Genomic DNA, 15,306 nt, shown 5'->3' with positions numbered 1-15,306 from the left:
ATTATTATTATTATTATTATTATTATTATTATTATTATTATTATTATTATTATCATCATCCCTAGACAGCAACTTTCTCAGGTGTTTCTACAACTACTGAAAATCACGTAAATTAATGCCCAGGCTTGATTACGGTGCATGCAATTGCACAGCCAATGTTATTAGCGTTAAATGATTTTTTTGATCTATATAGAGAAAGGAGAAGAACAACGCCAGAGGAAGCAGCCCTGTGTAAACTTGCCACAGATAACTCAAGATTTCGAAACAGTCCTCTCCTGCTATCAGAGATAACAAGAAATGGAAGAATTGCTTCCCAAGATATTCTTCCGTGGGACTTCTGCACCACTCCCGAAACTGCAAAAGTAGCACGTTACGCTCCTAAATAAATGATCTAAAGACCCAATTTTCATATTATGCAGATGAGGCTTGTTGGAGCACAGTGTGTTTAAAATACAGTCTAAGAGAGCTCAGTGGGGATCAAATTGCAAGCCGCAATCATGCTTTTGGGGGAAAGGTAAAAGGACAGATGTGTTCAAGCAGCGCATTGAGTGAATTTCACTGCTATGATATTTCTTATTATCGTTATGTTAATAACGGCTAGACTGCAAAGCAGTGCTGGTGTTTGTTGCGCTGCTAAAATCTTCCAAAGGATGGTATTTTCCACATGGCTCAGACAAAGCTTATTGATATAAAAGTCTGCATTTTAGGGGAAGTATGCTGGGAATTATTAGGAAGGGAACTGAAAACAAATCAGCCAGTATCATAATGCCCCTGTAAAAATCAATAGTATGGCCTCATTTGGAATACTGTGTACAATTCTGGTCACCACACCTCAAAAAAGATATTATAGCACTGGAAAAAGTCCAGAAAAGGGCAACTAGAATGATCAAAGGGTTGGAACACTTTCCCTATGAAGAAAGGTTAAAATGCTTGGGGCTCTTTAGCTTGGAGAAACGTCGACTGAGGGGTGACATGATAGAGGTATATAAGATTATGCATGGGATAGAGAAGGTAGAGAAAGAAGTACTTTTCTCCCTTTCTCACAATGCAAGAACTCATGGGCACATAATGAAATTGCTGAGCAGTCGGGTTAGAATGGATAAAAGGAAGCATTACTTCAACCAAAGAGTGATTAACACATGGAATTCACTGCCACAGGAGGTGGTGGCAGCTACAAGCATAGCCAGGTTCTAGAGGGGTTTGGATAAACATATGGAGCTATTAGCCACAGCATACTGTTGGAACACTCTGTTTGGGGCAGTGATGCTCTGTATTCTTGGTGCTTGGGGGGGCAACAGTGGGAGGGCTCCTAGTGTCCTGGCCCCACTGATGGACCTCCTGATGGCACCTGGGGTTTTTTTTTGCCACTGTGTGACACAGAGCGTTGGACTGGATGGGCCATTGGCCTGATCCAACATGGCTTCTCTTATGTTATGTTCTCTGTACACATGCACATCTAGCTGGGCCACAGGTGGCTGTCCCTTGGGGAAGAGGCCATGGCTCAGTGGTAGAGCATCCGCTTGGTGTGCAGAAAGTCCCAGGTTCAATCCCCAGCATCTCCAGTTGAAGGGATCAAGTAGGAGGTTGTGTGAAAGATCTCTATGTAAGACCCTGGACAGCTGCTGCTGGTCTGAGTAGACAGTACTGACTATGATGAATCAAGGGTCTGATTCAGTATAAGGCAGCCTCCTGTGCCATCTGCACCAGGCCTTGAGGATCTGTTCTGCACTGCAAAGCTCGTGACATCAGTGGGATTTGACTTGGAACAAACAGGGACTGAAGCCCAAGAAGAAGAAGACTGCAGATTTATACCCCGCTCGTCTCTCTGAATCAGAGACTCAGAGTGGCTTACAATCTCCTATATCTTCCTCCCCCACAACAGACACCCTGTGAGGTGGGTGGGGCTGAGAGGGCTCTCAGCAGCTGCCCTTTCAAGGACAACTCCTGCAATAGCTATAGCTGACCCAAGGCCATTCCAGCAGCTGTAAGTGGAGGAGTGGGGAGTCAAACCCGGTTCTCCCAGATAACAGTCCACACACTTAACCACTACATCAAACTGGTTCTCAAAATGCTACTCATTTACCAGCCAAATAGAGGATGGTTCTTGACAGCCAGTTTGGTATAGTGATTAAGTGTGCGGGCTCTAATCTGGGAGAACTGGGTTTGATTCTCCGCTCCTCCACATGTACCTGCCTGGTGACCTTGCGTCAGCCACAAGTTCTCAGCAGAGCTGCTCTCTCAAGAGCAGTTCTCTCAGAGCTGTCTCAGGGCTCAACCCCATCTGTTGCAGGGAGAGGAAGGGAAGAAGATTGCAAGCCACTGAGATTCTGAGTGACGAGTCGGATATAAATCCTATCTCCTCCTCCTCCTCCTCCTTCTCCACCATGCTCATCTTTAGGGACCTCACTTTGGATGCAAAGATGGCTGGCAACTCAAGAAAGGACCTTCTCAGTCATGACACCCAGGGGTGGAATTCTTGTCGGAGCTCCTTTGCATATTAGGCCACACGGCCCTGATGTAGCCAATCCTCCAAGAGCTTACAAAAAAAGAGCCTTGTGAGCTCTTGGAGGATTGGCAACATCAAGGGTGTGTGGCCTAATAGGCAAAGGAGCTCCTGCTAGAATTAATTCCACCCCTGATGACATCAAAACCACAGGAATCTTCCCTTCCTAGGAAGATTCATCCGTTCCCCTCTCAGTGTCTTCCACCAGCGCATGAAGACTTATCGGTTTCCCTTAGCATACGTTTGTGGATCCTCCTTGCTGTTTAAATTGTTGTTTTTAATTATATACAAAAGCTGATTTTAATGTTTGTGATTGTTCACTACCTTGGGAGCCCTAAATTTAAAGGAAAGGTAGCATAAAAATTAAATAGATAAAACAAGGCTATGCAGTTTTTCAAGACATCATAAATATGCCAAGCACCAAATATAGAGGGCCACAGCTCCTCGTGTACATGTAAAACTTGAACCAAGGACTTAACATAAACCAAGAAGCATTAAATGAAGGCATTAAACCAAGGCGCTCTATTTCCGTTAACGAACAGCAGGAGTATTACGGCTCACATCACATGAACTCCATGCGGAGTGTTTATATTGCTGTCGTAAGGCGAGATTTCATGCCATTAAGTCAGAAACAAATATAAAGTTTTGCAAAGACAAAGAGCATGTGTGCAAGGGAACTTCTAGCAGTGACAGTGTGGTGCTTCAATATCAACCTGGAAATCTGGGAGAAGTTTCTTCAACATATTTATTTATTTTATTCAATTTTTAGCCCGCCCTTCCTGTAAAACAGGCTCAGGGCGGGTTACATCATAAAAACAATCAACAGTAAAAAACAATAAAAGACCAATGTAAAATGTATGCTTTCCATTTCTGCCCAAATGGATCCCCAAGATGGCTTACACTACACAATTTTATTGTTAAAAACACCTTGACTGATTTCGCGCTAGGGCTTGTTCCGGGTGGAGAGCCCTTTTGCCCCTGGGGCTTCTCTCGGTTTTTGCACAAGCTTCCCCGGAGATGTGAGCTGGTGCGCCATTTTTCTGTGGCAAGCAGAAACCACTTGTAAGAGGATCTTGCTCGCTGCAGAAAACTGGCACACCAACTCGCAGCTCCGGGGCAGCTTTTACGAAAACAGAGAAAAGCCCCGGGAGCAAAAGGGCTCTCCACCCAAAAAAAGCCTAGTGTGAAATCGGTCCTTGACTTATTTCTCAATACAATACCAGATGGGAGAACCTTTTGTGATGACATTGCATGACCCACATGAGATGGTATAGACAGCACATCCCTTTGCTCGTGGTAACAAAGAGATAAAAATGCATGTTTTAATAGTTTTGCAACATGTTAACCTCACTGTGGATACTCTGAATACATCTTACCTGCTCAACGGATGCCAGTTCTAGATAAGATTGCTAGGTGTCTACGGGAACAGAGAAACAGGGCGTGCAATCATGCTGATGGCATGACACCATTTCCAGGTGAATTCTGCTGCCTTTTTAATCTGATTTTAGATTTTTTTTTAATCTGCTGAATTTTTAGATTTTATAATTTTTATTGATTTTAACTACAAAAGGAAAGAGCAGAAGCATAGATACATAAAAGGGGGGGAAGGGCATGTACAGAGTGGGAAAAGCAGAAACAAAGAAAAATACAAATATATCAGTTATAATTCTACCACCAAATAAAATATCTAATTCATTCTACCTGCAAGTATAAAGTTCTCCATATATTTTACCATCTTTGTCTTTCATTATAATTTTTTTTTACTGTACTACTATTTGCAATGTAAGTCTAAACAATTCTTCTACACAAATAAGTATTAAAAAAAATCAAAGCAATCTCAACAGAAAACTGGCTGGTTTAGCTTAACCATGTTAAAAGCACAGACTAATTTGTTAGTTTAACAATATCCTTATTAAAATAAATGCATAAAATTCATATCTTTATCCTTAACAAATTAAAAAAGAATACAACAAAATAATTTGTCTATCTCGGTATAAACAGTTTATCCAAAGGAGCATATTAAAAGCAAATCTGCCAGATTACAAAATAATTGTGCTATCTGCCTTTTTAACAATTAATCCAACTCTTATATCCGTATGAGCAAGTTCTCCAAAAAAACATACTATGAGTAAATCTACCATGTAAAAGAGCCAGTTTGGTATAGTGGTTAAGTGTGCAGACTCAGATTTGGGAGAACTGGTTTTGATTCCCCACTCCTCCACTTGCACCTGCTAGCATGGCCTTGGTTCAGTCATAGCTCTGGCAGAGGTTGTCCTTGAAAGGGCAGCTGATGTGACAGCCCTCTCCAGCCACACCCACCTTGCAGGGTGTCTGTTGTGGGGGAGGAAGGTAAAGGAGATCGTGAGCTGCTCTGAGACTCTTTGGGTGGGATATAAATCCAATATCTTCTTCTTATCTTTTTCTAAATGTGTTATCTGCCCTCTTTAGCATTGATCCAAGTTAACTGTATATTTATCTAATATTTTAACAAAACCTTTCCATCCTTAGAATCTCCCTTGCCCTTATTAATAATTCCATATTTATTAACCCACAAGAAAGACCACAACTCAGAAATCCTTCTTCCCCACCAAGTTGCAATTTAATTACGTTATCTATCTTCTTAACATTTAAAAACTTTTCATTCCTTTAGCTTCTATATCCATATTAGTCCAGAGGGAACCAACTTAATATAACCCAGACATCACACTTTGCCTTTTAAAATCGCATGTCAGTTCTTATTGAGAATTTCATATCCAACTGTCCACAGAGAGAAAAAACGTTCAAGAGTCCTTCTTCCTGAAAAATTTCCACATCTTAATTTGTTGGCTGGGATGCACCTTCTCTCTTCTCAATGAGGCCACCCCTCTTGATAACGGGGAAAAAAATTCTGCACCATTTATTCCTCTCAGCAGGAATCTCGATTTCCGGTCTTGTTTTGTAACTGCACCGTAAGGATCCATTTTGGTTTTCTTTTGTTCATTTTGCAACAGATCACTTTCCCATTCTAAATCCGCAGAAGTCACCAGAATCTCTTTAGCACTCAGCTCATGTAGATTTGAAATTTTGCTAGCTTTCAGCATAAAAGTGCCCATTTGCTTTTTAATCAACTGCATTAATGAACCAAGGTCCTGTTTCAGAGAAGTAATATTCCATAGTATATCCTTTTTATAAGACAATTCGTTTGACAGTGCCATTTTTCTCTATCAGCAAACTCAATCTCTTAATCCAGGTTGAAAAGTAGCTTAAAGATCCTATTAGATCGTCATTCTAAATCACCTCCAGCTGTGATTTTAAATGTTAGCATTACAGTTGTAGTCGGACAACAGAGACAGATCTCTCTAAAATACATCTAGTTTATGTTCAGACCATATTGCAGCCAAATAATAGTTTCTTTAACATATGTCCAATTATAATCCAGGTCAATTTAAGTATTTGTATTCATTTCAATTCAAATTATTAACGATACTTAAAATTGCTCTTTAACTTTTGGAGGCCTCATTCGCAGGAAAAGTAGGCGTATAAACAACCTCTATCCCTTCGTTTGAGCTGCCTGCTCGTTGTTATGTAAAACGACACATTAGCCAATGGTATTGAAAGCACACTTACTTGCCATGTAGAATTGTCATGCTTGGGGTAGATAAGCGATACATCAAAAGCTTATTGAAAGGAGTGAAAGAAAGCAATCGGGTGTTCTCCTTTTTCTGCTGTGTCAGCTATCATGGCAGCGGAGCCTCAGGACATGCAAGAAGAGCAGGAGCAGCTGTTGCTGTATCCCTAACTTCCCTAACTTCCTGCAAAAGTCCCATGCTGAAGGAAAACCCCTCCAACCACCTGATTCAAAGGTGCCGCAGGAGGACGATCTGCAGACATCCCTGAAGTCAAGGCAACGTAACCCAGAACTCTAATCTACTGAATTTTTAGATGTTTTAATCTATGAGTGTTAAATGTTGTGATTTTAACTGTTATTAACGTATGATGGAACCCACCCTGAGTCCGCTTGTGGGAAAGGCAGGATACAAATCTAATAAAATAAATAAATAAAATGTCTTGCCACTCTAGGGTTCAGCAGAAACTTTATGGTTTTACCATAGTTTCCACTGAATCCTAGAGTGACATGGTGGCAATTTTAGGTTTGCCCTGGAAATGATATCATGCCATCAGCTGAATAGGAATTTTGTGACTTTTTTATTTTTTAAACCCTGCCAGCTTTCTGAATAGTGATGGGGGTTGGGGGCTCAAAGTGGGGGATTTTCCACTGGAAGTGTAAATATGGCAACCCTATTTGTAGACCAAGCCAAGCTGGTTTGTGTCTACAGCTTTCCTCACAATACCCCCAATATAAAACCATATGCTACACATATATACATCCCCTCAGCTATTCCTGTGGGTTGCATCATGTGGAAGATGTGATCATAGAAATTACTATGCATGTATACATCCTGAACACAATTAAAGTGCATTGTGTTACCAACTGCTGAGAAACTATTTTTGTGAATGGCACACTAAAACGACTTAATAGCTATAGCAAAGGTGTCCCCCACTCCCCGAATTTGACCAAGTTATTGTCAATAGGTCCAACAGTTCTTCAAGCATTTAAAGAAAAATAGATTAAATTAGCTAATTAAATTTAGGACCGTGAAAATTAGACTGGGTCCATGAGCCATTCTGTGCTAAACGATATGGCAGTGCAAAAGACTAACCACACTAATTTGGGATTATAGTAAAGTGCAGACTGATCTTAAAAACCTGGTTTTCCAATTAATGCCCAAGTTGCAACTTGGCTGAGTATCAAGAGAATGGGGAAAGATGAGATGAATTAAGTTGGGCTGTCCATTCTCCAAAAATTCACTGAGATATGGAGAAGCACAGAGGCCAAAGCTCACCCACATGAGCTCACCGACTTTGTACTAACTCCCACTGGTTTCACTGCAGCTTATCTTCACATAAGCAAGCTTACAAACTGAAGCTACAGTGAGATTCTACAGACCCGGTTTAAGAAAATTATTTAATGAATTTGTTCAAGGGGAGCAAATAAAGATTTCTAATTAGAATACAGACCCAAGCCTTCTTACAAAGATTCAGATACAAAAAAAGACACAACATGACACTAATACCACATACGGAGAAATGGATTTGAATGAGGGCAGGTATCTCAAATGGGCATACCTTTACATCAAAAAGATCTGACAAAAATGGCAACGGTCAGTCCCAAGGGACTGAACCAGGATCCCAATGGCTCTCTGCCCACTGAGCCTGGTGGTCAGAGGTCAAAGCTACAATTCCTGCCCGAGTACTCACGCAACAGCCCATAGTAATCCTGGCCTGAGAGATGTCAGAGACCCTTGCCAGCCAATCCAGTGCCACCACTTAATAGAAGTTTCCACGTTTTCTATTTCCACCAATGGGGAGGGGGCAACACTTCTGGCCACTAATAAACCTGCTATTGGCTATTACTCAGTGACCTCACTCAGCTTTAGGCCTGAGCAGCTAACAGTTGCCCGCAGAATCACATCACAAAAGCCACATATGCCCAAAGGGAACGTGAAGGGCACCTGCTTTGGGGCAACTGTGCAAAGCCACCCTATTCCCGAAGGCTCTGGGAATTAAGCAGTCTCCTCCTTGCCAAGGGTGGGCACTCCTGAACTGACTTGTCAGAGTCTGCCTGAAGACTTGGTACATTGTACAGTGGTTTGCTAATAGGGTTGCCAGGTTCTCCTTGGCCACCAGCAGGGGATGAAGGGGTGCACGGGGTTGCCAGCTGCAGGTTGGGAAACTCCTGGGGATTTGGAGATGGAGCTTGGGGAGGGCAGGGATTTCTGTGGATACAATGCCATACACTCCATCCTCCAAAGCATCCGTTTTCTCCGGGGGAACTGATCTCTGTTGTCTGGAGATGAGCTGTAATTCCCAGAGGACCACCCCCAGGCCACACTTGGAGGTTGGCAACCCTGTCTGCTAACATGGTCCTGTTGGTTTTTATCCCAGGACTGACAAACCTACTGCATTTGACAGAAGCAGCAGGGTATTGTAAATAAATAAATAAATAGCCTCTGGGCTTTTTTTTAAGCACGAACGCATCGGAATACAGTTCTGGCTGGCTTGACATCAGAGGGTGTGGTCTAATATGCAGATGAGTTCCTGCTGGACTTTTTCTTAACCTTATGTAAGTCACATAGTCTGTCCCTATGCATTGGCAGCTGAAAAAAATTCAGGTGAAAGCTGTGTCTGAGCAGGTAGTGAATTATCCAAACTTGTAATTTAATTTGATTTATGGGAAGAAAATTCTAATGTTATTGTTCCTGTTTTATAAACTGTGCTAGGATCAAACATGGGTGCAACCCTGGCTGTGCAGGTGACAGTTGCTGTCTTTACAAGTGAAGAGGGACTGTTAGTATTGTTGTTGAGTAGATAGTTTGAGACAAGTGTTCCCTTAGGCGGTAGCCTGGCTGTACAGTGCTAAGTAGAGCGACACCCTTCTAAATCAATGGAAGTTAATGGGACTAGGAGGGTGTAACTCAGTTTAAGATTGCAGTGTGGGTGACCTGCCCTGAACTCTGGCCTTTTGCAACACTACATTGTAACACAGAACCTGCACAATCCCATATTTTAAATCCAAGTTATTGTTTCCTTCCAGGAAAGCATCCAGAGGTGTAGAATTGCTCTGGTGATTTGCAGTCTAACAATAAGATTATTTTCATGGTTTATTTGCGTTCTCTGCCCAATGCATCAATTTTCATAACTACAGTTTAAAAGTAAGGCTCTCCTTTATTGGAAAGGCTAAAACGGCAAAGCTTAGTAAAACACACAACCTACAGAAAAATAATCCAAACCAATAAAAATGTCTGCCTCAAGGGGGGAAAATGGATTATATTGAAAATCTATAAAGACAATGCAGCCAGAATTATTGGTAACACACCAATTTTTTTTGTTAAATTGTCTTTTCCTCCCTCCTTTGAAACTGGTTAGTGGTTTTAAGAAAAAAACCAAGTGACTTTGACATTTGTGCAGTTTTTAAAATTGAATTTCTAAAACATACATATGTTACAGAAAGGTGAAAGTGAAGCAAAATTACATTTTCCATAGAGATTTGCATATTATCTTTCTTTTCATACTGGAACTTTCCCTACATTGTTGGAACTTTTCCAATTCCTCCTCTTCCATTCTGTTACTATGCTGTAGAAAGAAATACATGCTACTATTCCAGTCTGGTGTTTTCTCTGTACAGCAGTTTTCATGGGTCAGGCACCAAATTGGGCGGGGGGGGGGAGGGTGGGATAGCCACTAGTGGTATTCTGCAAATTATCAGTTATTAGTATTAGAAGGAAGTGAAGACTATAGATTTATACCCCACCCTTCTCTCTGAATCAGAGCTTTAGAGCGGCTCACAATCTCCTTTATCTTCTTTCCCCACAACAGACACCCTGTGAGGTGGGTGGGGCAAAGAGGGCTCTCACACCAGCTGCCCTTTCAAGGACAACTCCTACGAGAGCTATGGCTGACCCAAGGCCATTCCAGCAGATGCAAGTGGAGGAGTAGGGAATCAAACCCGGTTCTCCCAGATAAGAGTCTGCACACTTAACCACTACACCAAACTAGACAAACCACTAGACCAACAAAGTTTAATTCTGGGTATAAGATTTCATGTGCATGCGCACCTCTTCAGATACATTGAAACAGACTTCCCCAAACCTTACATATAGGTGCAGGGGTTCAGATGCCAGGAAGGGCTAGCTAGAGTCAAGATGCAAAAATAACTGAGTGATAAGTATAACTAAGACTGGATTAAAGCAGTTGGGAAGACCCGTGAATAGCAGCTGCATATTAGCACATTTCTTCCTCAAGCATTACATATTCGGGAGTGAGGGAGTTTAGTTGCCACGAAGGGCGAATTAGAGTCAAGATGCATAAGTAACTGAACAATAAGTACAGCTAAGATTGGATTGACGCAGTTGGAAAAACCTATGGACAGCAGCAAATTAGCATGTTAATTTGCACAGATCTTTCCAACCAATCTTTCCAAGTGAAGTCTGTTTCAATGTATCTGATGAAGTATGGATGCACACAAAAGCTTATCCCTAGGAATAAACTCCATTGCTATTAAAGATGCCACTGGACTCAAAAGTGGAGATTGAACCTGGTACCTTCTACATGCCAAGCAGAGGCTCTTCCGCTAGGCCACAGCCCCTTCCCTTGATGGACCAATAGTCTGACTCAGCATAAGGCAGCTGATCCTATTCAGAATCTAGTAGGATAAAACAGGTTTTAAAACACCCATGAATAAATGTTATGAAGAATTTGCAAATAAAGTGCTATTGAGTCATACCAGAGTGGTACTTTTGTTGTTGTTTTGGAGGTTTGGGTTGGGCTTTTTGTCCAATGGAACGGATTTTTGTACGAAGCAAATCCAAATGAGAGCCAAACGTTTTGCAACACTGTAAAACTTCCAGAAACCCCTTTTTCCCCTTCCTGCTGACAGATGGTTATTATTAGAGAGGGTGTTAGATTACCCACTTAGATTGGACATTTCAGCACCTGCAGGAAACCCAGCCCTCCCTTGTACCTTGTGCTCCCCCACCCCTCGAAGGGTGAATGAGGAAAATGAGACTTGCTGGGGTTTTCCCCCCCAAAAAACCATTTTGCTATCAGGTGTGACTGGGTTCAAACCACAGCACTGACTAATCCATATGGTTACCATCAGATGGAATAAAATCCTCACTATTTTTGAAAAATATGCTGCTGCAGCTTCTGCAATCGGGATGTACTTCATGCTTAGAAATCCTATTTGACCGATATTTGGATCCATCTTTAAGCCTTATTAATTACCAGAAAGCAACATTCCAGCCAGACGCTATGACAAGGCCCATATGGAGAGGAAAAATGTTGCTTTCGTTCCAGAAGATTGGGGGGGGGGGGAGACTCAGGAAATAACAAATCCATGCTCTGAGTTGTGAGTACTTCAGTCCTCCGCCACTCAAAAACTAGCCTCAGGACTCTGCACCAGGATAACTCAAATTCTGCACCGAGAAAAGCAGGATTCTGTAACCAGAATATATTACCCAAATCAGAATGGCTTTGAATAGTTTAGATCAGGGGTGTCAAACATGCAGCCCAGGGGCCTAATCGGGCTCCCAGCGGGCTCTTATCAGGCCCCCAAGCAGCTGGCTCTTATCTGCTTCCTTCTCCATCTCTCTTGCTTCCTTCTGCATCTCAGCTTGCTTTGCAAGGCTTGCTCATTCGCACAGGCGCTACAGAGCAAAACCTCTATTTTCTCCATTGGCTGAGGCTCTTCCTCCTCCTTGAGGGAAGGAAAGAGTCAGAGCTTCCTTTGCCCAGTTCCCTGATCCCACAGGAAAAATACAAAGTCTTTGTTTTAAGCATGTTTTAAGTTTTGTTTAATAAAAAAAATCTTTAGTTGTGATTGTCTGTGTCCTTAAAAATTTTTATCTCTCTGCTACCTAATCTTAAATAGGTACGCACATGGCCTGGCCCGACACGGCCTGCCCGACAAGGTCTCATTTGTGTCAGATCTGGCCCTCGTAACAAATGATTTTGACACCCCTGGTTTAGATCTTGTTTGGCTTCTGCCGGTTACAGGGGAAGGCAAGGAGGAAAGCGAGCCACTGAAATCTGCCCTTCCTGGAAATCTTACGTATCTCTGGCTTCTTGGATACTTGGGACCATAGGGGCTAGAAACATTTTTACGTATATAAAATGGAAACTAAGTATTGAAGCAAAGAGAGGAAAGATGTAAGCATGGGATCCAGGAAAGATAGAAGCATGAGATCTTGGTTCGATCTTGGAAGAACAAGTCTTGGTTGGCTTCTCTCCGGTGTACCCAGAGCAGTCACAGGTGTGTTGGTCCTACAGGTGGTGAAGCATGAACTGAACTCACATTACACTCAACAGGTATAATGTGAAATAAATCAACACGTTACATAGTTTGCATGGTTCCACGAAAACAATACAAGAGCCCTCTGGGGGTGAAGGTAATCTAGCTTGTGAGGCATAGAAGAACTGAACATAGAAGTTTGCTTCAGTTATCACTGCTGACAGTCATCGATTGTTATCATCCAAGAGACCAAAGCCAAATGTTTCGTTTCCCTTGATAAAGGCTTAATCTATGGCTGAAGACTGATTGAAAGGAGCTAACTCAGCCTTGTCTGAAAAGATGTAGCTTTCCCCAGAAAACAGAGAGAAAGGGATGTTGGAAGGACTGCAGGGCCGCAAGCATCACATCTATTTTTTTATTCAGTTTTTATGTGCTTAAACTGACAAGAACTCCCCTGTCATTTAAAGCCAGAACACAGACATGGAGTTATTCACTTAAAAAGAAACGTTCATAGAATGTGCATGGCAATTTATCATTCCTGATAATTAATTATAGACAACAGCTGGTAATCCTGATCCTATAAGACATTTTGCTATCAATAATCTACATGGGATCAGAAGCAGGGGAGGAATTCTAGCAGGAGCTCCTTTGCATATTAGGCCACACACCCCTGATGTAGCCAATCCTCCAAGAGCTTACAAAAAGAAGCTGTGTAAGCTCTTGGAGGATTGGTACATCAGGGGTGTGTGGCATATTATGCAAAGGAGCTCCTGTTAGAATTCCACCCCTGATCAGAAGTATTATACATTCTTCTTCCTGTATAGAAACTGTGGCATTACATGCTGCACTGTGAACCAACGAAGTTATTTGTGCCACAGAGTTACTGCAAGTTTGATATTTCTGTCCCTCTATTTTCAGTCCTCTCATCTCTGCCTTGAACTCTGCCACAAAACTGTTCACCAATCTCATTGCTCAAACCGTACAATCACCCTTCCTTAAATCCTTATGTTGGCTCCCTCTTCATATCCATCATGAGTTCCGACATTTAAATCCCTCAATAGACTTCTTACAACTCTGCACTAGTGTCTTAATATATCATGACTCCAACCTTTGTACCTCCAGCTCTATCACTTTTAGCTGCCTAAAGGTCTCATCTCCTCTTAAAAGATTCTGCCCTCCTTCCCAGGTCCTTCAAGATTTCTCCTGAAAACTCCCATGAAACCAAACCATCCTTAGTTGTCATCTCTTACAGAAACTAAGAATTACGAAATGCAATTGCATTTGCACGTATGCACCCATCATCATTCTGTTCTTCTCACCTTCCAAAGACTGCAAGCTCTTAAGGGAAGGGAACTGTGCAGTTTTATGTTCCTCAGCACCAGGGGTCACGCTGTAGAAAAATAGGTGGTGGAGCTCATCCAGGGATTGTTATGCAGCTGCACCTACTATTCAATGGACAAGGTGGGGAGGAGGAGGGGGAACCTTCAGAAAGGCCCTCCTGTGAGCTCCTGCTGAATCTGAGGCCTACTCAGCACTATCACTTCATGTATACTCAGGCCTCGAATTCAGCAGGAGCACAGCTCCTGAACCTTTCTGAGGATTCCCTCTTCTCCTCCCCACTTTCATCCTTGTCCATTGAATAGTAGGTGCAGCTGCATAACAATCCCTGGATGAGCTCTATCACCTATTTTTCTACAAAGCAACCCCCGTGTATACTTATTACACCATGCAACTATTTCTTACTATAATTGTAACGATTGCCAAATGCAGAACACAACTGCGTTGTCAAAGTCCTTGCCCTGCAGGAAAAAAAATCCAGCATGGCAGGAATAAGATATCTGTGTGCAATCATACTTTTGAGATACAGTGACCAGAATTGTACACAGTATTCCAAATTAGACTGCACCATAGACCTATACAAAGACATAACAATATTGGCCATTTTAGGTATTTGAGTTATTGTTGTAATCATAGTGAATCGAGTTTTATTGTTATGTCAGCTGCCATGGATGTCTGTTAGGCATACACACAGCACACAAGCATGGAGAATGAATGGCTTACAGGTTCCTGGACTTCTGGAACGAGGTTCTTTCCTTTGACATCCTCCTCCTCTGGCTCTTCATTTTCTTTATTCTCAGTCCAAGGAGCTGAATCTTGAACAGAGCAGGTGCTAATTAAGTCTGGCAAACTTGTAGATGGGTAATTGAGAAAATCCTCTTCCGCCCCATCCTGCCAAAAATTGCAAAAATAATTACATGTATCCGTTAAGTAATTACATACAACAGTCTCGTAAGATAGGCCTGAATTGGCATCACAGGTGGATGCTGAGAAAGATAGCACCAATTCATGCCACTACAAGGCACAGTGAACATGGATATACATTCCTGTATGGCTCAAACAAAACTGTATGTTACGAACCTGGTCCTTCAGGGGGAGGACAAGACCATCAAGAAGAGGTTGTCTTCTCGACTCTTGATTGGTACCCAGTTGGCCAACAATAGCTCCATGTTATCTGTACTGAATTTCAGTTTATTGGCTCTCATCCAACTCAATATTGTCTTTGACCAATGCTTCAGAATCAGGGGTAGAATTCTAGCAAGAGCTCCTTTTCATATTAGGCCACACAGCCCTGATGTAGCCAATCCTCCAAGAGCTTACAAGGGCTCTTCTTACAGGGCCTACTGTAAGCTCTTGGAGGATTGGCTACATCAGGGGTGTGTGGCCTAATATGCATATGAGCTCCTGCTAGAATTCCACCCCTGTTCAGAACATTTGTCACCTCACTTTACCTATCCATATACTGGTAACCCCCTACTTAAAATTTCTGCAATGATCTCTTCCATCAGCTTCATGGACATAAGCCTAGGGCAAGTATGATAGAGAAACAGTGTGGTGTAGTGGTTAAGAGCGCAGATTCTAATCTGGGAGAACCGGGTTTGATTCCCCACTCCTCCACATGTAGCTTCACATGGGT

General features: G+C 42.2%; 1 protein-coding gene across 2 annotated transcripts in view; it reads right to left on the bottom strand.

Moving 5' to 3' along the window:
* Positions 1-15,306, bottom strand: part of PDZD2 (PDZ domain containing 2) — a 352,225-nt gene that overhangs the window by 66,706 nt on the left and 270,213 nt on the right. For both annotated transcript variants that reach the window (XM_060236112.1, XM_060236113.1), the window contains one exon: positions 14,394-14,561. In XM_060236112.1, coding sequence (XP_060092095.1) covers positions 14,394-14,561 — 168 coding nt within the window. The remainder of the gene's footprint in view (positions 1-14,393; positions 14,562-15,306) is intronic.

This window comes from Heteronotia binoei, chromosome 4 (assembly GCF_032191835.1).
Source record: "Heteronotia binoei isolate CCM8104 ecotype False Entrance Well chromosome 4, APGP_CSIRO_Hbin_v1, whole genome shotgun sequence".
Lineage (NCBI taxonomy): Eukaryota > Metazoa > Chordata > Lepidosauria > Squamata > Gekkonidae > Heteronotia > Heteronotia binoei.
This window is presented reverse-complemented; position numbering and strand designations above follow the sequence as displayed.